The sequence below is a fragment of the Anabrus simplex genome, chromosome 7 (genome assembly GCF_040414725.1).
Source record: "Anabrus simplex isolate iqAnaSimp1 chromosome 7, ASM4041472v1, whole genome shotgun sequence".
NCBI classification, from domain to species: domain Eukaryota; kingdom Metazoa; phylum Arthropoda; class Insecta; order Orthoptera; family Tettigoniidae; genus Anabrus; species Anabrus simplex.
The window spans coordinates 227544660-227570524 of record NC_090271.1 but is presented as its reverse complement, the minus strand read 5'-3'; the positions used below and the strand labels follow the sequence as shown (position 1 = coordinate 227570524).

The following is a 25865-nucleotide window of genomic DNA, read 5'->3' as shown; positions in this document are numbered from 1 at the left end:
ATCAGCTGGAGCTGTGTTGTTTCCCCTCGACGGGGTAGCCCTTGGAAGTACGTCTTCGTAGTCTAAGTGTTCATATCCTATATTTCTATAACCAAATTATGCAAAATACATACCACCTTAACTATCAGTTCCTCTGTTTTGAATTTTCGATTACAGCTGAGATCTGCCAGCAGCGTGCGCACGGGGCTGTTGCTGGGTAAAAGCTCCATGGCGAGCAGCGTGGCTCTAGTCAGCAGCGAGATGTTAGGGCGAGCATCCATGTGACAGCAGCGAAGCCGAGGAATAAACGTACCCTAAGGAAAGTAATTTTCGTGTGCCCTAAAACGTTATTTCTGGAATAATATCACTAGTGATGATGTGAGAGCTTTGTTAGAAGAAGATTTAAGTGATATATCGGACGCAGAAAGTGATACTGAAATTAGCGAACATAATTCAACTACTAGTGAAAGCGAGGAGGAGGAAGGCATGTCGTGCATGTGCTAAATGTCAATTTCCACTGTGCGGGTCTTGTGGAACTGTCATTTCCTTTAAATGTGCTGAATTATAAAGGCTTAAAGCTTCCTTTTGGTAGTTAAAAAGAGTAATTTTCTCCTTTTTTTGAAGGTTTCATCCATTAACAGTTTGCTTCAACATTATTACAACATAGTGATAGAGAGTTTTTCCCCCATTGCAAATCTGTGCAGATCTGACAATTTTGAGAAAAACGTTATGCAAATATATAAATCCTATTCCTTATGACAGATCCATATAACTTAATAATTTAAAGCAAAATTTGTGTACGGTTATAGGATATTAAAATTACCGTTTCCTTACTTTCTGGGGGCACAAATGAATAATGGCACTCCGGATGTCGTTTAAATCCCAAGTTCGGCCGGCCCCGTGGTGTAGGGGACAATGCGCTCGCCTGTCAGCCGGTGCTCCGGGTTTGATTCCCAGCCGGGTCAGTGGTTTTAAATTGTAAATGACTAATATCCCTAGCCTGGGGACTGGGTGTTTGTGCCGTCTTTAACGTTCCTTTCCTCAAATTCAACACTTTACACTTCGCAATTTTACAATTACACACAGGTTCATAACATATGGTGCAAGTAGTGGCAAAATATCTTTAGAGGTAAAAAAAAGGTCCCCAAGTTCAGCACCCATCGGCATGGTAACTCAGAAGGGGTGATAAAGAAAATGTCCAAATTCACCGAGATTAAAGTGTGTGTGTGTGATTTTTTTACAGTTTTCGCTGTCGATCGGCCGAATGGTGCCGGTGGAATCGTGTACATCATATCTATAATGCGACGCGTAAATTCATTACGTTGTAACTTATTTTTATTTGTTTGAAAGGATCAACTACTTCCCGGACTATCTGGGCTGCCAGAAGGAAACGCCTCAAGGCGAAACAAAATAATCTTAAGCTAGAACGTACAATTACAGACACAATATTTCAATTTAAATATTTACAAATGGGTTCATAAACAATCAACGTCATAATAACACTTAAATAAAAACACTTGAAGTAATACAAATCCTAAAATAAGAGAAAATTACTTGATGTGTAGATCTATGTGTGTACATTATGTTCCACAATAGCTCAACTAAACTTCGTACAAATACGAATTACTATCTCGATAATATACTGGAGGAGTAAAACACATTCTAGAAAACCTCAGGGAGAGAATGACGTACAAAAATAATCTATAATTACTTCCGGGCCGGTATATGACTGCTGCATCATAGAACTATCGCGCATGCTCATATTCCTCGGCTAATTAAGTTTAACATAAAAGAAATACGGATACTTAATTTCTGGACGGCCTACGCACATATCTGTTCAAATACCAGCCCATTTCCTGTCCTTTCCTCGTACAATAAAATGGCCTTTACTCTGCATTTTGTAGAGGTCTGGGTCCATCGGTTTTATATCGCAAGGTTTCTCGAAAGTATATTCTTGCACATTTAGCATAACTGTGACCTGAACCTAAAAAAAAAAAAAAAATTAGCATATGCTCAACAGCCAAAAAAAAAAAAAAAAAAAAAAAAAAAAAAAAAAAAAAAAAAAAAAAAGGGGGGGTAGCATATGCTCAACAGCCTGCAAGTGCATTTCAAAATTTCCTGATCGCTGAAGATCATGTAGGTAAATCTTTTCCACCAATCCCTCCATCTGTGTAAACATTTTACTTTTAAAAACCAGTCTCATATTTCTTGTTTTGGTCATCAGTTCACAGACTGGTCTGATGCAGCTCTCCATCCCACCCTATCATGTGCTAACCTTTTCATTTCCATGTAACTTCTGCCTCCTAATCTAATCTGCTTGTCATATACGTATCTTTGTTTATCCCTACCATTCTTACCGCCTCCACAGGCCCGATGTACGTGAATGTGCGGAGTCAGTTACTGAAATACACCGTGCTGTTCACTTGCGGAACCACAGGGCTTGTAACGGACAAGACAAAATAAAAATTCGTCATGGGTGCTTCTCTGTAGACTAGGACTCCTCCACACCACGTATTCTGGCAATGCGAGGACTTTTCAGGCAGCTAAGAAGAAGCTATCAGAGCTCAGTTAATTCCCGTGTCGTCAATCAACAAACCTCCACCTTTAATATAATTATACCACCTGGAAGTTTAATCTACCATAGATAGCTTAGTGGGGAGGATGGCGGCAAAAAAGGATTGGACAGACAGAGACGCAACAGGAAGAGACTGGGGAAGGAAGTCCCTTGTTGACTACAAGATCCTGTCTAGACTGCCAGTGGATGTGGCTGTACTCAAGAGCCATTACATAAGACAGCTCTGGTACAATGTTTAGTGTAAACGCTAACCATAGTAAACACACGCTCACTCTCACTAAAAAAAAAAAAAATAAATAAATAAAATAAAATAAAACGCCCACTCAGTTGCAGTGAATGCGCTGGTACATTTTTAAGTACAGCCGAAAGCGGTTATAACGACCCCAAAGGGACCACACATCAACGGTCGTTAGAGGTGACAGTCACATAAACCGATTCTTTATATCTTGCTAACAATGTCATATTTGTACATTTTATGTTAAAAAAAAAACGTAAAAGTATCTTGCTAACAATGTCATATTTGTACATTTTATGTTAAAAAACGTAAAAGTATTTTATTTTTCAAGACGGTAGGCTTATTAGTGGAGTGGGACCACGAGGAATTTCATTGGCTTTCGCTTGAAGAGTAGGTCCATTGATCGGCACATTATTTGTTCAGTGTTGGTAAAACCATTAAAGAAAAGATTCTTCAATCGAAAAGAGACTAAATTTTCACTCTGTCTTTTCAAATTGTAAAAAACATTCAATGCAATACACCCAATTCCCTTCCGATGATGGCATTTGTTTACCCATTTTCTAATCGCCATATGTGTGTGATATTTCTTCAATATTAAATCCTTTCCTTTAGCAAGATTTTCGGAGCTATGCTTTCCCTCAACTATTAAATAGACAGACTTACAATTTACAATAATAACTTTACATTGTTGCCAACAATCACCAAATACGTAACAAACAAAAATCAACACTGTATGTATTAGTCTATTTATTTATCCAAAAATGTGATCCAAATACGTCGTTTTATATGATATTTCGAAATAAGCGAGTCGTACTAAAGAACTTTTTGAATACACTACAAATAAAGGCAAATATACTACTACTACTACGACTACTAATATATAGGATTTAGACAGGGCCGTTACTTTTCGCAGTTATATCCGATACACAGTTAAACGCAATGTCGAAATAAACGGTTCCGACTGTATGCTCGCTCACAATGATATACCATGTGTCTACAATAAAACACTGTGTTCAGCATGGCACATCATGAGCTGTAATGATCGTAGGAATTTGAATTTCATAAATATGCTACTTAAGCAGCTTGTTCGCGAATTATTCCACAATAATTATTAGTTCCAAGTCTTTGGGGAAAGACCGCAAATCCCTTTTCTCTCTAAACATTCACCTAAAGACGTTAAGTTGAAACCACTGCCATATGCAAAGGATATCCTCAATTTATTAATAAAAATGAACTGAGAAAGACGTAAAGCGCATTTAGGCAAGAGCAAGACAAAACATGAGGTAACAGCCAGATCATATAAATAAAAAATTCAATATAACGCTAATTGATAGAAAATCTTGTTTCTTGGAATACAGTCATAAAAAGAAAACCGATAAATGATTAAGAAACCTGCTGATCAAAAATAATTCCTTATAGTATTTTCGCCTCAACCTAGATTCGGAACCTACAATAATTCTGGTTCACACGTAACAACTGCGTGCCTACCATGAGTCCCCGTGTAAGTGACCGAGGCTTTAAAAGCCATTCTGATGACAAAACTTCGGCCGAAGGTGGCTACTAGAGAGTATAATAAACCGGTCACTGTGGTGTGGTAAATTAGGGATACCTCTGGCCATTGAGTGCAACGCGGAGCAAACAATGTGCCATCTATCAAGAACGATTCACAAAACTTCTTATTTAGGGAGAGACTGAAACACAGGAACTAATGCAGATACAACATACCAAATATCCCACGAGAAGTCTGCAGAAATTACCAACATACAACAGTACTATATCATATGTAAAAATATTAGTGTTCGGCAAGACTCTTCGAACTAATGCCACAAAGGCTATGAATAACCTATTTCTTAAAGTAAAATGTTACAAGGAAACTTACCGGCGCTGGGGTTGGTATAATCCCAGCTCTCTGCGTCGTTCTTGTACACATTCAGCTTAGTAGGCTGGAACAAAAACAAATTGTTAAATAGACAAATTATGAAATAATAATAATAATAATAATAATAATAATAATAATAATAATAATAATAATAATAATAATAATAATACAACCTTTGTCGAATACTAGCAATTTAGGCAACAGAACAGGGACTAACATGATATTTGAACTCTTCTTGACCAAAAAAAAAAAGAGACCAAAATCAGGATTGAATCTACAATGTACGTTGTACCTAGATATCAATTATGTCACCTGAGTAGTTTCCGATTTTTTCCTTCCGAAAGCTTTGAGTGGCAGCCTTAAAATACTACAGTGAAAAAAAAATAACCGAGAAGTATATACCAGTAACTAAAGAACATCCATGGCCTGTTTCCAGACATTCGACCGAGTCACGAATGGAATCAAGCCCCATCTAGCGGCGAGGATAGGAATTGTGCCAGCTGACGAAGCCTGTCGCACTCCTCTAGGACAATCATTAATGACTGACGGATGAAATGAAATGATATTGGAGAGTGGTGCTGGAATGAAATACAAGGAAAGAAAACTGGAGTACCCGGAAAAAACCTGCCCCGCCTCCGCTTTGTCCAGGACAAATCTCGCATAGAGTGACCGGGATTTGAACCACGGAACCCAGTGTTAAGAGACCGGCGCGCTGCCGCCTGAGCCACGGAGACTATAAACTAGTAACTAATAAGCTAAATAATCTAAGATGTTCAATCATTGCACATGGGAATGTTTGTCCACCAGGAATAAGTATTTATGTCCAAATTATGATGGTAAAAATAGTAATTTCGAACTACTTCACAGTGGTCTTCACAGACATGTGAGGTTAATAACCTTACTGGAACTCCGAATTTGATTCCAGAATGTAATTTACAAGTTTCTCTCGTCTGCGTCCTAAATTAGCATTATTCCACTTATGACGCTGGAGAACTGAATATCGTGAAACACTCACTATCAATGAAGTCGTTAAAATATACAGTCACTCTCACAACTTAGCATACATAAGAGATATGCCAAAGGCTTCAGAAAATGATATATATTAGATAATATATGGTACTCAACCGCGATATTCATTTAACCCGTCAATCACAAATGATTACTAAGCAGGTGGGGTACAAGAACCGAAATTCCGTAGGGGTACTATATAACATTATACTAGCAGTTTCCCGCTAGCTCCGCCCGCAATGTACAAAGTATGGTGTTGTTCGTTACTATCCTTACGAATTACAGTATTTGCAAAGTTTTGAGTTAATGAAATAAATCGCATGATCTGCTGTGGTATTAGAATGTAATATTATGTCGACAAAACACTTTAATATACATCACACAAAGAAATTGAATTAAACGTCCCTTGGACAACACTACGTGCCGAACTGTTAAAAAGTCCTTCAAAGATCATCTTCATGGAGACAAATGTACTCTTAACTATTCTCAGAATCTACCAATTTAAATAGTTATTACATCAAAAGAAAGCGCTTGACCCACCGAGTGTTTTAGACCAAAACGACGAACTGCGTACCTCAATTAGAATGAAAGATATTACTTCAATGAGAAAAATGCTGAAGAAATGAGACGCCACCTTGAATGTGCACTCATAACTTTCCCCAGAATCAACCCACTTCAATCGTTAAAATTTGAGGAAGGCGGAAGTTAAGTGATTTATAGTACCTGATGACAAATCTGCGCATGAATACCTTTTAGCTAAAAAAAAAAAAATGAAGGAAATCGACCGGATAGAATGGCTGGACTGACTGACTTCAGTTTTCACACACACACAAAAAAAAATATACACGTGACTTTCACCGCTTTAGTAGTCGTTCATGCAGACACAATTGGTACAAATTAAGAGAAAATAAACTCTCCTATAAACTGAACTAAAGGCACCGGGCAAAAAGAAACTCCGCACAATGGCTTATACATTTTTTACCGTACCGGCTATGATAACAGACATTCATGAATTTTGATTTTTTTTGTTGCCAAGTCCTTATCAGCGCCGAGTCACGAGAAAATGGGTGAACAGAATTTAATGAAAATCGGTATGCATAGTCGGGGAATAAGGAACTACAGTCTACGCTATGAATACTTTCGTAATACGCCCCAATATCAGAGTCGAAAGAAAACTAAATGTGAGGCCTACAATACAGAAGGCTTATAACTAGGGCCCGGATTTTTAGGTTTTAACCTATTTACTTCCTCGCTATTTAATTCACAAATTTCAATATATTTGTTTGTTTCACTCTTTCTGGAGCAGAATATGTGAATTTCATTGCACCTAAAAAAACCTAAATGAGGGGTTGTCACCTAAATTGTTTTACCTTTATCAAATAAAGAATGTTGTTTCCCCATTGAAATGCATTGTAAAATTATTCCCACCGCGATTACAAGCAGCAGGACGGAGATAGTTCAGGTTACTACCTTAAATGCAGTACGCCCCATGCTTCCTACTACACATGTGACATCTGGTGGCTCCTTGATGCACCTGATAGGTCAGGAGGAACGTAAACCGTTTCGCCTCCAGTCGTCCACAGAAAGTACAGCCGGCAGAGTGTGTGGTGAATGGTTCCTGCAATAGTTTCTAACCGTAATTGTTGTATAGTGAAACAATGCCTAAATCGCACTTATTGAGAAAATGGATTGCTACAGGTGGACCCTTCAATACGGATGGTTAAGTAGTCTTCTGCCAGGCATGCTCTAAAGAAGTAAGTTTCCTGTAACCGACCTAAAACCTGCATTGCAATACCCTAGCTCGCTTACTCAAGAGTACTTAGAATTTGAATTCTTCATTTCAGGTTAAATGTGAGCAGAAATCCTATCTTGAGCAGGATAAATCTTCAGCTGCTCACATGGCTATTGTAGCGAGGAGAAATAAGCTACAGTAAGCAAACGTTTATTTCTTCCACACTTGGCAGGCCTGAAGATAAGTTTAACTTTTGCCTATGTCAGGCGTTGCTGTCTGCGAACGTCCCATGGAACGGGCTAAGTAACCTGACCATGAAAAGATTCTTGGGAGACATCAGTGGCTGCAGTATATCTAATGAATCCACTTTAAGGAAGAACATCCTGTTTACCAGGAGAAATTAGATGAAATAAGAGAAGATACAGGCGATCACTATATTTGGTGTTCTGTCGATGAAACATCTGACAGTTGCAGTCGCTTCATTGCGAAAATGGTAGTAGGTAAGCTGGATCAAAATGGATCGGGTAAACCTCATCTAATTCTTTGTAAAGAAACTAACAACAGCACAATAGCCTGCACAGTGAGGGATGCCTTACGCATATTGTGGGCAGCAGAGAATCAAGATAGTAAGTTTCTTTTGTCAGTGACAGTGTTGCCTACATGTTGAAGACGGGCAGGTTCTACAGTCCTTCTACCCAAGCATGCTACACGTTACGTGCTTGGCCCACGGCCTGCACCAATTTGCGGAGGAGATTAGAAGCAACTTCAGTGACGTGAACAGCGTGGTTTCTTCAGTGAAGAAAGTTTTCCTAAAAGACCTAATACGTACAGTATACAGTTGTTCAAAGAGAAACTACCGGCAACACCTCTTCCACCTGAGCCGATACTTACTACCCGCTGCGAAACTTGGCTGTCTGCTGCTATTTACTATGCTGAGCACCTAGAAGGAATTAAAAATCTCATCAATGACTTGGATGAGACAGAAGCTTCCTGCATCGCCAAGGCCAAGAGAATGCTCGAGTGCCCGACCGTCGTCGCTTCCCTAGCATATATTAGGACCTTTTTCTTTTATACCAGAAGCTATTCTCCAGTTGGAAAGTGCAACCTTGCCACTCAAAGATTCCCTGGATATCATTGGCAACGTTTCCAGAAGAGAAATACCTGCCATTGGGAGTGGCACGTTCTCTGAAGCTGCAGAAGATTCTTCAGCGCAATCCTGGTTTTGAAGATATGAAAGTCATCAATTCAGTTTTACAGAGAGAAACGTATTCAGGAAAATTAACCCTATGACCTGCTGAAACAAATTTTACAGAACTAAGAAAACAGAAAATTATTGCTGCCTGTATTTATTCTGGAGGAAAAACCTAAAATAACCTATTTTAAGAATACAAGAAACCTAAAGTGATGGTTTATGCCACATAAAAATCCGGGCCCTACTTATAACATTGATCAACAATAACATTACACTGACTATTGTTTGTTGGGATGTGCTGTGTGTTCCTGTTGCAACTTATCTCCGATAGATGGGATTACTACCGTATAACGAGTTTTTTTAAAAATTTTCTTTACGTCGCACCGACACAGATAGGTCTTATGGCGACGATGGGATAGGAAAAGGGCTAGGAGTGGAACGGAAGCGGCCCTGGCCTCCTTTACGGAGGTATGAAAACAGGAGACGACGGAAAACCCATCTCCAGGGCAGTCGACAGGGGTGTTCGAACCAGTTACCTCCCGGATGCAAGCTAACAGCTGCGCGCCCCTAACCGCACGGCCTGGCCGTGCCGAGTATGAACAGCCTGTCTGAATATTGGCGGGAATGGCGCCGATGGGATAGAAAAGGCCTAGGAATGGGAAGGAAGCGGCCGTGGTACAGTACCATCATTTGCCTGGCGTGAAAATGGGGAAACCACGAAAAACGATCTTCAGGGCTGCCGACAGTGGGGCTCGCACTATCTCCCGAATGGAGGCTCACAGCTGTGCGCCCCTACCACTCGGCCAACTCGCCCGGTACTCTAGTTATTTTACTCCCCAAGTAACCATATTCATCTACTTCCTTTAATACTTCATTTCATAGTCTAATATGTCCTGCATCACCTGACTTCGTTTGACTGCACACCAATACTTTAGTTATAAGCTTATTTATTTTCATTTTGTACTGCCTAGCTGCCCCACATTTTCTCACGACTTCATTCTTAAATCGCATGTATTCTTTTCTGGTCCCCTAATTTTTTGTATTCTTGTACTTGTGGCATTCATCAACACAACCGGAGTTATTCACTGATTCTGAACTAACCTACCACTGTCTCCCATCAGAAGTATATTCTCGTCACCTTTTACATTTGGTATTAAATCTTTTACCTCTCCATAAAATTTCGACGTATTCATCATCCGCTGAAACAGAAGGCATTGTGTTATTGTGAGCATTGGATTGGTATCTATCTTGAAAGAAATAATCTTTTCACTATGCTGGTCACAGTAGCTTACCCCTGCCGTATTTTATTATTCACTAGCTGATTACCTGGCGCTGCCCGAGCACTTTAATCGATTGTTTACTTTTAAATATTTTACTACCTGTTAATTACGTATGAAGCAAATTTTTGTAATTTATTCATTGTGACGTTAACTGATATTTTAAGAACTATTGTGTAGTTTAAGAGTTGTTGTTGTTGTTGTTTGAGTCATCAGTCCATAGACTGGTTTGATGCAGCCCTCCATGCCACCCTATCCTGTGCCAACCTTTTCATTTCTACGTAACTATTGCATCCTACATCTGCTCTAATCTGTTTGTCATATTCATACCGTGGTCTACCCCTACCGTTCTTTCCACCTACACTTCCTTCAAAAACCAACTGAACAAGTCCTGGGTGTCTTCTCGTCAAATTTAGCCAAATCGATCTCCTCTCACCAATTCGATTCAGTATCTCTTCATTCGTGATTCGATCTATCCATCTCACCTTCAGCATTCTTCTGTAACACCACATTTCAAAAGCTTCTATTCTCTTTCTTTCTGAGCTAGTTATCGTCCATGTTTCACTTCCATACAATGCCACGCTCCACACGAAAGTCTTCAAAAACATCTTTCTAATTCCCATATCAATGTTTGAAGTGAGCAAATTTCTTTTCTTAAGAAAGCGCTTCCTTGCTTGTGCTAGTCTGCATTTTATGTCCTCCTTACTTCTGCCATCGTTAGTTACTTTACTACCCAAGTAACAATATTCATCTACTTCCTTGAAGACTTCGTTTCCTAATCTAATATTTCCTACATCACCTGCCTTCGTTCGACTGCACTGCATTACTTTTGTTTTGGACTTATTTATTTTCATCTTGTACTCCTTACCCAAGACTTCATCCATACCATTCAGCAACTTCTCGAGATCATCTGAAGTCTCAGATAGAATAACAATATCATCGGCAAATCTCAAGGTTTTGATTTCCTCTCCTTGGACTGTGATTCCCTTTCCAAATTTCTCTTTGATTTCCTTTACTGCCTGTTCTATGTTATTGTTAAGTGTTTAATTTCAAGTTTTATGTGTAGATTTTTTCCTCAGTTATTTTGGATATTTACTTTTTCACCCTTGTCACCCTCGTGCCGATGCGGCTGAACTTTGACTGACTACATCTGGAGTGTCACTATTCATCTCAGCGACCCCCAAACCTATGGATTCGACCCTATTTTAGATTATTTTTATATGCCACGTAGCAGAATCTCCCCTTGGCCTAGCCTACATTTACGCACGTGCCTACTTCGAACAGGCCTGTATTCTACTACAGAATCCTTGAGCTGACACTGCCATGGTTACGACGGGTCATTTCTTCATCCGATTCCTAGAGCGGGGTAGTGGTGGTGGTGGTGGTGATTGTTTTAAGAGGAAGTACAACTGGGCAACCATCCTCTATATAACACTAATCAGAGGGAAAAAATGGAAGGGATCCAACACTTCGAAAAATGAAGATATCGGTCAAAGAAAGACAAGGGCCACGAAGGGCGTGAAAATGAAAAAACTCCCTAGCCCTCGCAAACCTAATAGCGTCGGGGTCGGAAAAGAACAATTGACCAAGAGAGGTCGGATAGGATAGATGAAAGTGAGGAGCCTGGCACAAGTAAGTGGAAGCAATGCCAGGACTCAGCCGAGGGCCCCGTGGTCGCCAACCCACGCTCCAAAGTTCAGAGCCCCTGAGGCCCCTATTAGTCGCCTCTTACGACAGGCAGGGGATACCGTGGGTGTTACTCTACTGCCCCCACCCACAGGGGGAAGAGCGGGGTAGTGTTCTGCCAATATCTCTCTTACTTCTAGGCCATTAAAAAATTGTTTCCGGTGCCCGGCAGGGCCTCACCGAGTTTTGCTCTTCTCATCGTGAGGCTTAAAATGAGCTTTATCTCGTCCTACGACGAATTCGACATTTTACCTATATTAGTTTATGTTAATGTGCCAAAGGGCCTAACTCTAGAGAATGGAGAGGGTTACAAGTAACTAATCTCATTTTGTTCCGTATTGAAGATACAATAAGTAAAATTCTTTCTTGAATAAAGTTACTGTGTCCACCTATTCAATAAAATTATATTTTGTAGTGATTAAATTCTACATGAATTATAAATACTAGTTACGGACACGTTTCGCCCTAGTTTCTTGGGCATCTTCAGCCTAATACTAATCTTAAGGTCAAGTCTTAAATCTATTAACATTGCAACTTAATACTAAACTTAATACTAAACTTAAACTCAATACAGTGGTTTTATCCTTCTTACAAAGTTCTGTTTTAGGTGATATTTACATAGTTTACAATATGTACATTAACTAAAAAGGCAGAATTTGTGAAGATTCATTTGCCGAGCAATTCCTTGATATGCATTGCATACATCAAATGGTGTGACCAATATGTTCCGCGGTCATGAGCTGTGCTTAACAAGAATGGCGTGAACTGGAGAGGAAACGCCCAATAACCCAACGCTCCTGCTAACATTCAGCAATTACCAAAATGGTATGTAAGAAACGGATCCACATAAGTTGAATTCTTTGGTGCTGAATATGCCTAGTTGTTTTCAAGCATGCCTCACGGCTCGAGAAAGGTTTGCACGGTACTGATATGTCACACAATGAACGACAATGTTCAAAATCTTGATAACCTGCTTCGTGGTTTTCTTAAATTAGTTGAGTTTTCATACCTCAATGCATTTTTCCTATATGTTTGTACTTCGTAAAGTAGCCAAATTAAAGAAGTGCACAAAACCAGAAAACGCAAAACGCGTTTCAAGCACGCCACATCGCAGACGTAAGAGAATTACCGGTAATAGCACCAGCCTATAATGTAACAATATAGTTGCTGGTTCAAAGAAAAAACCACATGTACAAGCAAGACTGAAAAAACAAGTTCGTTTTACGCATACAGCACGATACTATCTAGTAGCCTTCTTATATACAGTGAAATACTATAAGAAAACAGCACACACCCCGACCGGGGAGGAGCCCGGCCAACATTGCATCCGGCCAGGAATGTCGTTTAGTGCCAACACAGCTACTTCCTCATTAGTAACGTTACATTTTCACGGTCCAAACAACGCTGATCTACGCACGACCGAGATGCCATCAACTTTTAATTTAACATCATTAATGTCACAACATTAGGACGACGTAAATAGAAGTCTCCTACCATCCTGCCCTTACGTGTAAGAAAAACGTACTAGCAAGTCACACCGCGGGTTGTAAGATACTACAGGATGGCCCTAGTCTGTAGAGTACTTCATGCTAGGTAGGGTTCCAATCCTGTCAAAACGTTTTAGGTGCATAGCAAAAGAAACTGCTGAATAAGTAAACTTATTTGGCATAACTCTCATACTGAACACAATTTGATTAGGATTTTTAAAAATGAAAAATTGAGTACTAACGGTGTGGTCGTGCTGAAACCTTGATCCCCAGACGTCTCTGAAGCTGGGAAACATGCAAGTACTTGCGTAGGAAGGGCAGAAGTTGTGGAAGACAGGTGGGCAAATGTTTTAAGGGGAAGGAAAATTAGCGTTAAGGGTTCTCTTCACCATTAATTGTTCTGAAACGTGATTTTGTAACACTAGCGGTACTAGATCACAGCCAGCTGATTCGCTTCACATACTAAACACACACACTGCCACCTAGATCAGTGCTGTAACTGGCATCTGTAGTCATTTTATGAAAACACATACCTGTAGCTTTATAGCAACAATGGGGTTCAAGGGACAAGTCTAAATATAAACTGGTAAGGTGTCCTTGAAATACATATTGCTTAGGAGCAACAGTGGTAGCGATGGTGTTGAGAGAACCTGGGTTGATCACAGAGCGGTAATGAGTAGAGACGGGAGTTTGCCTACTTTATTCCTGTGTTAAGGGCCTGTACTACGACAGCCAGATAAAAGTGCGGTATAAATTTATTTGGCAGTTTAGACATTTATCTGGAAGTTCGGTTGAAACCGCGTACGACTTTCGTTTATGTGCAATCTGGGAAAGTATTCTCGAGTATAGCTATGACGAAGTTGGAGAGGCTGTTAACGCTCTTATCTGGGACTTCGCTCTTATCGGGGACGCTGCTGTCAAGAATCAAGATGGCTACTCATGAAGATGAATCTACATCTGCATGATGCTGTGCGAAATCAAGTTGTTACAATGTAATTTATGTATATATTTATAAAGTATGTCGTTCTTCCTTTCCAGCTATCACAGAATTTTTAAAAATTTCCCAAGCTAGTAAGTTGTTTCTACTGAGTATATCAGTAGTACACAAGCAGTCAACCGCAAGCTTCATGGGTAGCCGTGGTCGTTAGGGCATCAAAGTTTGCTGTTAAGAAGTTTTTCGTGCGTTCGAGTCCCAATAGTCTAACGTTTTTTTACCTTGTAAATGGTAGTCGGTAGGGTACTAGAGGTGATAGTACACATTTCCTAATCATTAAAATGCGTGTCAAAAGCGTGGGTTCCATTCCAAATCTATCCGCGACGCACATATGGAGTAAAGGTACTATACGCGCACTTTTTCTTGAGCCCGATTTTTACGGGGTGAGGAGCAAGAAGGGAGTGCTGCCAGTTCCGGTTAGGCTGCCAACTGGATGGAAATGAAATCTGAATTGAATCGATAATATGATCGATCGATATGAATTTTCTAAACATTTATTATCTTACGTCAACAATTGTCACACATACATTATTTGACATTATATAACATTTCTCAATGCGAATCTTGTTACTAGCATGAATTATATAGTTTGGCGTTGCTGTGTAAACAGTACTAGTTTGCAAAGTGTACGCCAGATGTCGCACAGCGATGAATAAGCGATCAAGGTCTGTCTAGGGAGGTCTGGTCACGCTACCACAATCCTTTGCGGTGGCGGCCATATTGGGTCTCATATATCGTTGTTATGTGGGCGTGCCCAATGTATTGATGTGAGTTATTACTTGTATTTTGAATAAAAACGGGATACTGCGCAGCACCAAATTGTCAAAAGAAGACAACTGACGGAATTGGGAACATGCATAATTTTCAAAAATATTTTTTTTGAAAAGTACACCAATGAAATAGTACGTAAACGTATTACATTGTGGTATGTTGCCTTGTTTTCTACCATTAAAAACATATTTAATAGTGCCTTTCCTCAAGGCGAGTGAAACGGCCTCTGACGTAAGCGGCGCGCTGTGACGTCACGATCCAGTACCGCATGGAGCTCTACCAGCCGTTGTGCATCAGCCGTTGCTAAAAGCCGATTGTTTATTATTCATGATCGCGATTAACTTCAAAATGACAGAAGAAAGGTTCAAAACAGCACAATCAGACAATCTATCATGTGTAAATGTCATCATTCTTGAAAAATAGTGACTTTTGTGGCCGCAAAAATTCACGGATAACAAGCAAGTTTGTAAGTGGCGTCTTTTATATACGTGCAATGTACTGTAACCCATAGTATTAGGATAACAACGAACCTGGATAGATATCACATCACTTTCAACATTTCCTTCTGGACTGATTCCCCTATTAAAGAATAACATTACATTTTCGGGCTTTCAGCATTAGTAAAGTAAGAAATCGGATTTCAGCACTAACATAAACATATAGGTAGCATTATAGTACTAGTCCGCTTCTGTGGTGTAGTGGTTAATGTGTGCCACTCCCTGAGGCCCGGTTTCGATTCCCGGCTCTACCATGAAAGTTGAAAACAAATAGTACGAGGGCTGGAACGGGGTCTACTCAGCCTCGGGAGGTCAACTGAGTAGAAGGGTTTCGAATCCCACCTCAGCCATCCTCGAAGTGGTTTTTCGTATTTTCCTACTTCTCCTCCAGGCACCTAAGGCCACGGCCGTTTCCTTCCCTCTTCCTTGTCTATCCCTTCCAATCCTCCCATCCTCCAACAAGGCCCCTGTTGAGCATAACAGGTGAGGCCGCCTGGGCGAGGTAATGGCCCTCCTCACCAGTTTCATCACCATACTCAAAGTCTCACGTTCCAGGACATTGCCCTTGAAGTGGTAGAGGTGAAATCCCTCGCTGAGTCCGAGAGAAAACCAACCCTGAAGGATAAACTGATTAAGAAAGAAGGAAAGAAAGAAAGATCATAGTACTATAGGGCTATAATCCATCATTCCCAAAAAAATATATATTTATGGTTGGGACAACTGGCCTACCCACTTCCGGAGCCCATGAAAGAGAATTAAATATCTTTGTGGAGGGAAAAAGTTAAACATGATAAAGATAAATATGACTTAATCTAGTTTTCACAAGTCGGGCTGAGTGGTTCAGACTGTTGAGGTGCTGGCCTTCTGACCCCAACTTGGCAGGTTCGATCCTGGTTCAGTCCGGTGGTAGTTGAAGGTGCTCAAATACGTCAGCGTCGTGTCGGTAGATTTACTGGCACGTAAAATAACTCCTGCAGGACTAAATTCCTGCACATCGGCGTCTCCGAAAATCGTAGAAGTAGTTAGCGGGGCGTGAAGCCAGTAACATTAATTACATTTGGCTTTTAACAAGCTGAGCATATCAGGAAAGAAAAGTGTCCTGGTGACATTTTAGTCGCTCAATACAGGAATGTCTTTGGGTGCTGTGACTTTTACTTTTTTTTTTTTTTTTTTTTTGCTGTTTGCTTTACGTCACACCGTCACATATAGGTCTTATGGCGACGATGGGACAGGAAAGGAATGGGAACAAAGCGGCCGTGGCCTTAGGTACAGCCTCAGCATTTGCCTGGTGTGAAAATGGGAAAGCACGGAAAACCATCTTCAGGGCTGCCGGCAGTGGGGTTCAAAACCCATTATCTCATATTCCAAGATGTAACTGAAGCATTTAAATAAAGCATCATACATTAAAATTTAAAGTTTTACCACTAGAACAGCTGACATGGAAAAGTGATTTAAAAATTCAAACAAATTCATCTTACGTTAAAATCTTCAAAAAAAATAAACTGTAGACTTTTCCGATATATCACCAGCATTTCTCCAGCTCGCCAAAATCCATTTCTCCCTAGTTTTAGCGTCTTTCGAACGTTTATAAACAATTTGTTTGGTATGGTATGCGATGTGCTATTGCACATCGGAACTCTACACCATTTATAAGTTTTCTGCCTCACTGTTTGCGCAGGATTCATTTTACGTCTAAAATATACCACTCAGATTATTATCCAATGTATAGACCTCGAATTTAACCATACTAGACACTAACGTAAAGTAGAAATACGCGAAGTGTATCGTGCTTCTCACAGCACACTATGTGCTAATTCAGTCAACCTGTACGATGACGTCAGACCAATGAGATCGCGTACTTGCGTGACGTGACATTTTCGTAGATTTTTATCATGTTTGGAGTTATTATTTGTACATTCTGATCACATTTTTGAATTCTGCATGCAATTTTGAATCAGATTAGCATATTTTTAATTAAAACCCCGGATCATGCATGTTCCCTATTAGAGTGTTTCGCTTCCCTAGAGATAAGCGATGGAGAGCTCAGTGGGTACAAAACTGTTGGCGTGACAAATGGCAACCTACAGATAATTGCTTCTTGTGCGAATTTAGTGTAGTTATACATTCGTCTTATTCCTGAATAACAGTATGTGTATATGAACAATGTTTTATATTTATAGGTCTTATTATGTATTTTTTTTTCTAGCATCAATTTGAAGAATCGCAATTTGAACTAAAAATGGCAGATGGACGGAAACTACTCAAGTGGAATTCCATCCCAACAATTTTCAACGCCCCTAATCCAACCAAGTCTTTGACATATAATAGGAAACCTCCCAAAGAAAGATAATTGTCTTTCAAAACAAGCAAGAAAAGTAACAGGAAATGTGTAATAGTAGTATTGATGTTTATGAAAATTTCCTTTTCATGTGTCCGGCTCCATGGCTAAATGGCTAGTGTGCTGGTCTTTGGTCACAGGGGTCCCAGGTTCGATTCCCGGCAGGTTCAGGAATTTTAACCATAATTGGACAATTTCGCTGGCACGGGGGCTGGGTGTATGTGTCTTCTTCATCTTCATTTCATCCTCATCACGACGCGCAGGTCGCCTACGGGAGTCAGATCAAAAGACCTGCACTTGGCGAGTCGAATTTGTCCTCAGACGCTCCTGGCACTAAAAGCCAAACGCCATTTCATTCCATTCCTTTCCATGTAAACTACAGACAGTATCATTCTAACCCTACATGCAACGTAGAAATGTTTCACAGATATTTGAAATGCTTGTTCCTGATCATTTACCAATTATAATCACAACAAACAATAGGCCTATAACTTCAAACCAACAATTTATGTCCAGCTGGCCATCATTACAACAATTTCATTGATAATAGCAGTCTTATACTGCACTGTAGTTATTATTTACAGCTAAATTTCATTCATCTTAAATGCTCTATAGAGTACATTAAATGGCTGGACAAATACTTACAGATCACAACACTCGCTTCACTCGCACTAACCAACTACTCTAATTTAATGTACCGTAGCCTAACATAATATCCTAATGTAATCCCTAAAATAGCCTAACCTAGCTTAACTCAACTTAATAGTGACTGAATTTCTATTTCTTATGGAATCGTGTCTACCAATGGCTTTAATTTTCTTTATTATTATTATTATTATTATTATTATTATTATTATTATTATTATTATTATATGCACGAATATTTTTTTGCTAGGGGCTTTTACGTCGCACCGACACAGATAGGTCTTATGGCGACGATGGGATAGGAAAGGCCTAGGAGTTGGAAGGAAGCGGCCGTGGCCTTAATTAAGGTACAGCCCCAGCATTTGCCTGGTGTGAAAATGGGAAACCACGGAAAACCATATTCAGGGCTGCCGATAGTGGGATTCGAACCTACTATCTCCCGGATGCAAGCTCACAGCCGCGCGCCTCTACGCGCACGGCCAACTGCACGAATATTAAGACTCAGCTAAGTGCCCCGTGGTCGCCAACCTACGCTCCCTATTTAGGAGCGCCTGACGCCCCTTTCAGTCGCCTCTTATGACAGGCAGGGGTTACCGTGGGTGTTGTTCTATTGCCCCCACCCACGGGGGGAAATCTATTTTGGGTTGTGACTACGAGGCCCTTAGCTGAGTCTTGACATTGCTTTCAGTATTTTAGCCCAACCGACCTCCCCTGGTCAACACTTGTTCTTTTCCGACCGCGACGGCATTAGTGCATTCGAGGCCTAGGAAGTTTTTCATTTCCACGCACTTTGTGGCCTTCATCTTTCTTTTGCTGATACCTTCATTTTTCGAAGTGTTGGTCCCCTTCCATTTGTTTTCTTGTGATTAGTGTTTATAGAGGATGGTTGTCCAGTTGTACTTCCTCTTAAAACAATAATCACCACCGCCACTTTGTACTGTATAGCTGCATAGGTTATCAATAAAGTAGTTAAGAGTAGCTAAGAACATCACTCTTGTTGCATATGTGCAGAATATTTTTGCCTTAGAACCCAAAGAAATACCACATGAATGGTTAACAACAGTTACCATACATAATTTAATGCACTCAACTCAAGGGGCATTCAGTGTTTGTCAACCTTTTAGAAACGCAGTATCGGAAATTACTTTCTTAATAAAACGCTGAAGGTAATTTATTACAACCGTCGTTTAGTTCTTTAAATACAGTACTTCAAGTTCAGTATTTCATGTACCGGTAATCATAATATGACACAGGTATTGTACAGATTTCTATGTTTCTTCAATAAGATTACGTATTTGACAGATGATATTAATAGGAAACACAGTAAGACCAAGTTGTAAGGAAGTAAAAGAGAAGAACATAAGATTTTCTGTTGATTCTTGTTTCTAAAATAAAAATTTCAGGCTCTGTTAATTATCTTCCTATTCAAATAGCTGTGAATGTATTCGTATCATTTAAGTGTTATACAGTTATATATACATGACCAGTAGATGCCTAGTTAAATTCTTTATGAAAAATAGTTGGTATTTTGTTTTTATTTCAATGTACGGTACCGAAATCCTCTAAATTCGAATACACTTGCCTTTGGTTACGCTCGCTTAAAGACCCAATATGGCGGCGCCATAAGTAGCATTCGTGACTTGACCTCCCTAGACAGACCTTGTAAGCGATTCATACTTTGTGTTTCAAAGGTTGCCGATATGAATGTCGAAGATAACCGAGGTCTACCGATTCAGCACTAGGGAGCTCCGGGCTCAAGAAAAAGTGCACATATAGTATACGGCGTTGTTCATGGCGATTCGTAACTCGAATGATGTTAAGGTTATATATTTTTTTTTTCTTCATAACAACTTGCTATAAAAGTATTTACGCTAAAGTGAGATAAATGCGTGCCAGCTACTATTCTCACATTGTATTGAAAAGAAAGAAACTAACTACTTATTCAATGAGCAAACGAAAAATTGAATTAATAATAAAATTAATGATCCCACGTTGCATCAGTGGCATTAATTACGAATATAAACTTTACTTTCGTCGTAACGCGCAACCTCGTAAGTAGTACTAGACAAGAAAGATACATAACCTGAATCTTAACTTTTGCGTCCAGGTTAAATTTTCAGTCTTTATTTTCTCGTAATACAGTTAATTAATTTTAACATTTCTTCGTATGTGTATATTTCGGTCCTAATTCTGTTTTTTGACCTGGACTTCCACATTATAGCTTAAGATTCTGATATTGGATTCTAGTAATACAATTTCAAAAGGAATAGAGCTAAACAAACGAAAACACCAGGGAACACGTTTACTACCGCGTTAAATTTCACTATTTTCAGTAACCTTATTACCAACCCAATAAAAATGTTACTACATCTTCCGCATTACAATTACGCCGTTAAAATCCGCTGGTAGTACGCAAGAAAATATTTAACTTCTACTTTGCAAAACTGCAGCCTACGTATCTGGCTGTTTATCTGACAGTCGCAGTACATGCCCTACGAAACGTAGGCTTTTGAGATATAAATTCGTTTTAGGGTCTTTTAGCCTATTTCAGGGGCTTGTGCCTATTTGGAGTATAGTGTAATTGCCTATTTGATGCCTTTTGACTATTTTAAAAACGCCGATTTTCTTCCATTGTAGCTAGTGTAGTCGACAGAATTCTCTTCTTTCAATGTCTGTTTAGCCCACGAACAAAAATGGGAATTCTCAGAAGTCACCAGAAACAGTTTTAGGGAAATTTCCATCAGGAGAAACAAGGAACAATTTGACCTCGGAGCCTTCAACCCCTCCAACCTCCTAAGACATATGCGAGAACCAGTCAACGTACCTCCCATTCGATGCGAACTGCTGTACTCGTACGTTTTATGTTCAGAACGCGTTGTGATTTACTGTAAGAATGTGGAAGAAGAAAAAGAAGTGTGTTTGCGGCAATGCAGAGAGAAAAATTATCGCAGTCCTACTGGCTGAAGCAGTGGATCAAAGGAGATCGCAATTTCACTTCACATGGAAGGGTAGTCTGTCAAGATTGCAGTAAGGAGGTTAGTTCGATTGTTCCTTTTATCTTTTTTTTTTCTTTTTTGTGATAGAGAACTATGATCGCATTTTATTGTAGCATATATAGGACTATTAATTTATGTATTGTGGCAAGTTGTTTTATTGCTATACTGTATCAGTCGTGAACTTTCAATTCTTTTATATTGCGAAAATGTAAATAATCATTAAATTACTGAACAAGCAATTAGAACGCCGGTGGTCTCTTGTCACAGAATGGATGAAAATTAAATCTGTATTTTGAACTGTAATTCATTTCCTGCGAAAATAGAGATTTACAACTGATATGCAATTTTTAAAAATCCCTTTAAAAATAGTGAACCGAGCTCGATAGCTGCAGTCGCTTAAATGCAGCCGTATCCAGTGTTCGGGAGATAGTGGGTTTGTACCCCACTGTCGGCAGCCCTTAACATGGTTTTCCGTGGTTTCCCATTTTAACACCAGGCAAATGCTGGGGCTGGACCTATGTAAGGCCACGGCCGCTACCTAACCACTCCTAGACCTTTCCTGTCTCATCGTCGCCATAAGACCTATATGTGTCTGTGCGACGTGAAGCAACTTGCAAAAAATCTATTGCACTACCGCTAAACCTTCACGAAACACAGGTTGCAGATCCAATGTAGTCCGGCTAGGACGATGCCACAGCGAGTTTTAACAAGGTTTACAAGACAAGGCCAGCGAAAAGACTGTTAGTCTGGATTGGTGGGGTCCGGTTAGAAACCGTTGTGCTTGGGGGGCAGTGGAGAGAGCAAAGAAAGTCTGAGAGGCGTAAACTACCAGATTAACAACAAGCCTCTAGCATCCCCTCTAGAGTCTTACCAAATTAGGACAAAAATAAGTATGGGCGCATGCCACAATGTCAAATTACGAGGTTTTTAACTTTCAACGAAGGTGGCGGCCTTGTGGGCACATGATTTAGAATCTATGATAAGCAACAGAAAATAGTCTTCATGTTAGCTGACCTGGCTGTCCAAAGCTGGCGAGCAGAAAGAAAATGCTCACAAATTTGAGATTTATAGTGCCTCCGTTTTCATTCTTCTTCTTGTTTCCGAATTTGGCCTATATGAACCGCATTGAACCTAAGACTTGATCTTCTGCTTCTTCCAGAATCACTTGATCGTTTCACTCCTGATCTTCCTTTCTTTCAGATATGACCAATTTGGGCCTAGATTTTGGTGGTTTCTTCTGGAATGTTTTGATGCTGTCCACTCTGCTTCTAAATTATTTTCTGTTGCGAATCTAATCCATTGTAAGTCCACTTTCTATTGCACATCTTTTTACCTCTTCTACCAACGTCGTCGATGCTTTCAGTCTAGTGATGTACTTGAATATTTTCTTAGCCGTTTCCCATGCATTCTTTCTAGATGCCCATAGAATTTTAGTCTTCGCTTTCGCTTGGTGACTGATTTTATCGGTGTGTTTTTAGAGATGATCATTTTTTCTATTCCTCCACTCCCCATCAGCATTTTAATTAATTTAATGTTATTTGCTTTACGTCCCACTAACTACTTTTACGGTCTTCGGAGACGCCGAGGTGCCGGAATTTAGTCCCGCAGGAGTTCTTTTGCGTGCCAGTAAATCTACCGACACGAGGCTGTCGTATTTGAGCACCTTCAAATACCACCGGACTGAGCCAGGATCGAACCTGCCAAGTTGGGGTTAGAAGGCCAGCGCCTTAACCGTCTGAGCCACTCAGCCCGGCCATCAGCATTTTTCTGTGGTCCTAAAATTGTCCTTAATATTCTCCTTTCCATTTTTTTCGAGATCTTAAAGCTCACCCTTTTTATTCATTGTCAGGCTCTCTGAAGCGTAGAGGCCCTCTGGTTTTACCACTGTGCTGTAGTGTCTAACTATCGCTTTCATTGTTCTATATAAAGTAAGAACACTGCTAGGGCGAGCTTGGTGGGTCCTTGGCAAGCATAAAAAGCGGATCTGTCTTCTACGCTACTCCGGTATCGTTTCACGTATTTTAATTATATTTTTCACCCGGAGAACTCGACACGATACTGTCAAATTATAACAAAGTCCTTGAGGATATATTTATATGTAAATGACTAATTCCCTTGTTCCTACTGTGAAGTTTTTGTACTTCTAGAAACATCTCTAATAGTCTTTTCTTTATTAAACAAATGGATGATATATACTAAGCATTACTGCCAATTAGCCCAGCTGTAGAAATTTAAGATATGGTGACAATGTAATTTATGCAAATTTTATTATTTTTCAGAACAAATGTGAGAAAATACCATGCAGATCAACTTAGAAATAGTGCAATATATATGATACAAAAACAGAAATCTGTATCAATGCAGCCTTTCTACCAGTCTACTTTGGGCAGCGACCAACAACCATTTTCGTCAGACCTATGCACTGCAATGTTGGGAGCTAATATGCCCCTGCATAAACCGGAGCATCTTCAGATGTCAACAAGCTACCGGGAGGAATCACCAAGTTGGAAAAGAGTGGCATACCCCTGGTGGAGTCATTTACGATTGTGGAAGAAGTCAGGGGAAGTTTTATATGAACCTCTGGGAAGGCAGCCGCTGTCAGCGAAATAAAACGAGATGAAGTGACTTCACTGAAGTTTTGTCCAATCACTTCATGTGATGAGATATTTCTCCCAGTACGAAAACATTATGCATGAGAGGAGAACAAGATTGTTACCGGAAAACATTGAAACATTGCTTTTAAATTCCTTTTATAGTAATTGATTGCGTTATTAAATTATAAGTAATTTTTCATGCCCTTTATTGCTTATTGTACACGTTAGTGCCTATTTAAATGCCTATTTTGGCTAATTTAAGAGCCTATATGCCTACCTATTTTAACGGTTTTAGTGCCTAAAATTCTCGTCTCTAGTGATGAGGGAATAGGGAAGCGGAAGCCTAATTAAGAATGACCTCAGTCGCATTGAACAGGAAAGCATTGAAACAGAAACAATATTATTTATATCAGCTATTGTTCTTACAACTTTCTTTACGTCACACCGACACACAGGTCTTACGGCGACGATGGTATAGGGAAGGCCTAGGAGTGGGAAAGAATCGGCCGTGGCCTTAAAGTACAACCCTTGCATTTGCCTGGTGTGAAAAATGGACAACCACGGAAAACTATCTTCAGGGCTCCCGAAAATGGGGCTCGAATCCACTATCTCCCCAATGCAAGCTCAGAGCTCTGCGCCCCTAACCGCACGGCTTACCAGCTATTGATACAAGTTTAACGATGACTTAACTAATATTACAGATGTGGAAATTCTCACGGAACAGGCGTTTATCGTAGATAAAGATCGAAACGGTGAGAGGGGAAGTATTCATACTGGCGAAAGAATAATTCGTAAAGTATGAAAAAGTTAAGGATGAGAAAAAATAAGAGTTCCCAGGTTCATCTTAGAAGTTAATAGGCAACTTGATGTTTTAGAGTCGTACAGACCTGGAAAGAGAGGCGCTCACGGCGATGAATAATGTAGGATAATCAGCTAAGTGGCAAAAGAAACTAAAGTAAACGTATTGCAGCGAGCGATCTCAATTTACCAAACTAACTGTGAAGATCCCGCTTATGACGCAAAGCATGACCAACAAATGATAATTCGGTTAAATCTCAAGGACAGGTGAAAGAGAAAGTGACGGAACGAACTAGAGGCGAATAAGTAGCTGCATAAGGTGGGGTTGAGGCTCTGGTCATAGGTTACCCAATTGCCAGGCATGTGGATAGATTATGAAGAAAAGGAACTAGGGTAGAGTGTTATCCACGAATTAGGTAGAGGCAGATATTGAGGAATAAATAAAGGAAGGATAAAGAGAACAATAATAAATATAACTGAAAACAAAATAAACAAAAAAATATAAAGCTGCTACAGATGTTGAAAAGGTCTTAGCAGGGGCGCGTTAGTCACGAAATGACGCCTGTTAAACCGGGTATCGACTGCGCGCGGCAATGTTCGTTGCCTTGCCTGGGAAGACGACGAAAACTACCGCGCTCAAACTTGGCGCGGGTCGAGCCAAAACGGAGCGGTTTTTGGTCCCGCGGCAAAGGAATTTCAGTGCCCTGTGTTAGTTCAGTTGAGACGGGTGTTGGGGTGGTTCTACCGCGGCGAAATGGAGAATGCATTTGTATAGCTCTGATACAGCTGTAGTAAAGAGATCTTGTGGAATCTTAAAAGTGCTAGTTATCACAAGAGAAGTATGCGCGAGGACGCCTGGAAGGACAAAGGTGAGGAAATGAAAATGCCAGTTCAAAGGTTAAAGAAGAAAATGACAACTTTGTTGGCGTCATACAGAAGTCCCGGATTAAGAAGTCTCTCATAACTGGTACTGGTATGTACATATTTATAAAAATTCACTTACAGTATACCACTCGTGTTATATGCAATTATGCGAATGCACTAATCCTGTCTTGTTTATTTACAGATGCAGGTACTGTTTACGTATCCAAGTAGTTTGCTTTCAAGGAATTCGACTTCATGACCGACAAAAATACACCCAACGATACTGTGGATACATTGTATGATATACATATCTTTTTC

General features: G+C 39.9%; 1 protein-coding gene across 3 annotated transcripts in view; it reads right to left on the bottom strand.

Moving 5' to 3' along the window:
- The window catches only part of sm (smooth), a 427005-nt gene that overhangs the window by 186284 nt on the left and 214856 nt on the right, over nt 1-25865 (bottom strand). For all 3 annotated transcript variants that reach the window (XM_067151588.2, XM_067151590.2, XM_067151589.2), the window contains exon 6: nt 4669-4732. In XM_067151588.2, the coding sequence (XP_067007689.1) occupies nt 4669-4732 (64 nt within the window). The remainder of the gene's footprint in view (nt 1-4668; nt 4733-25865) is intronic.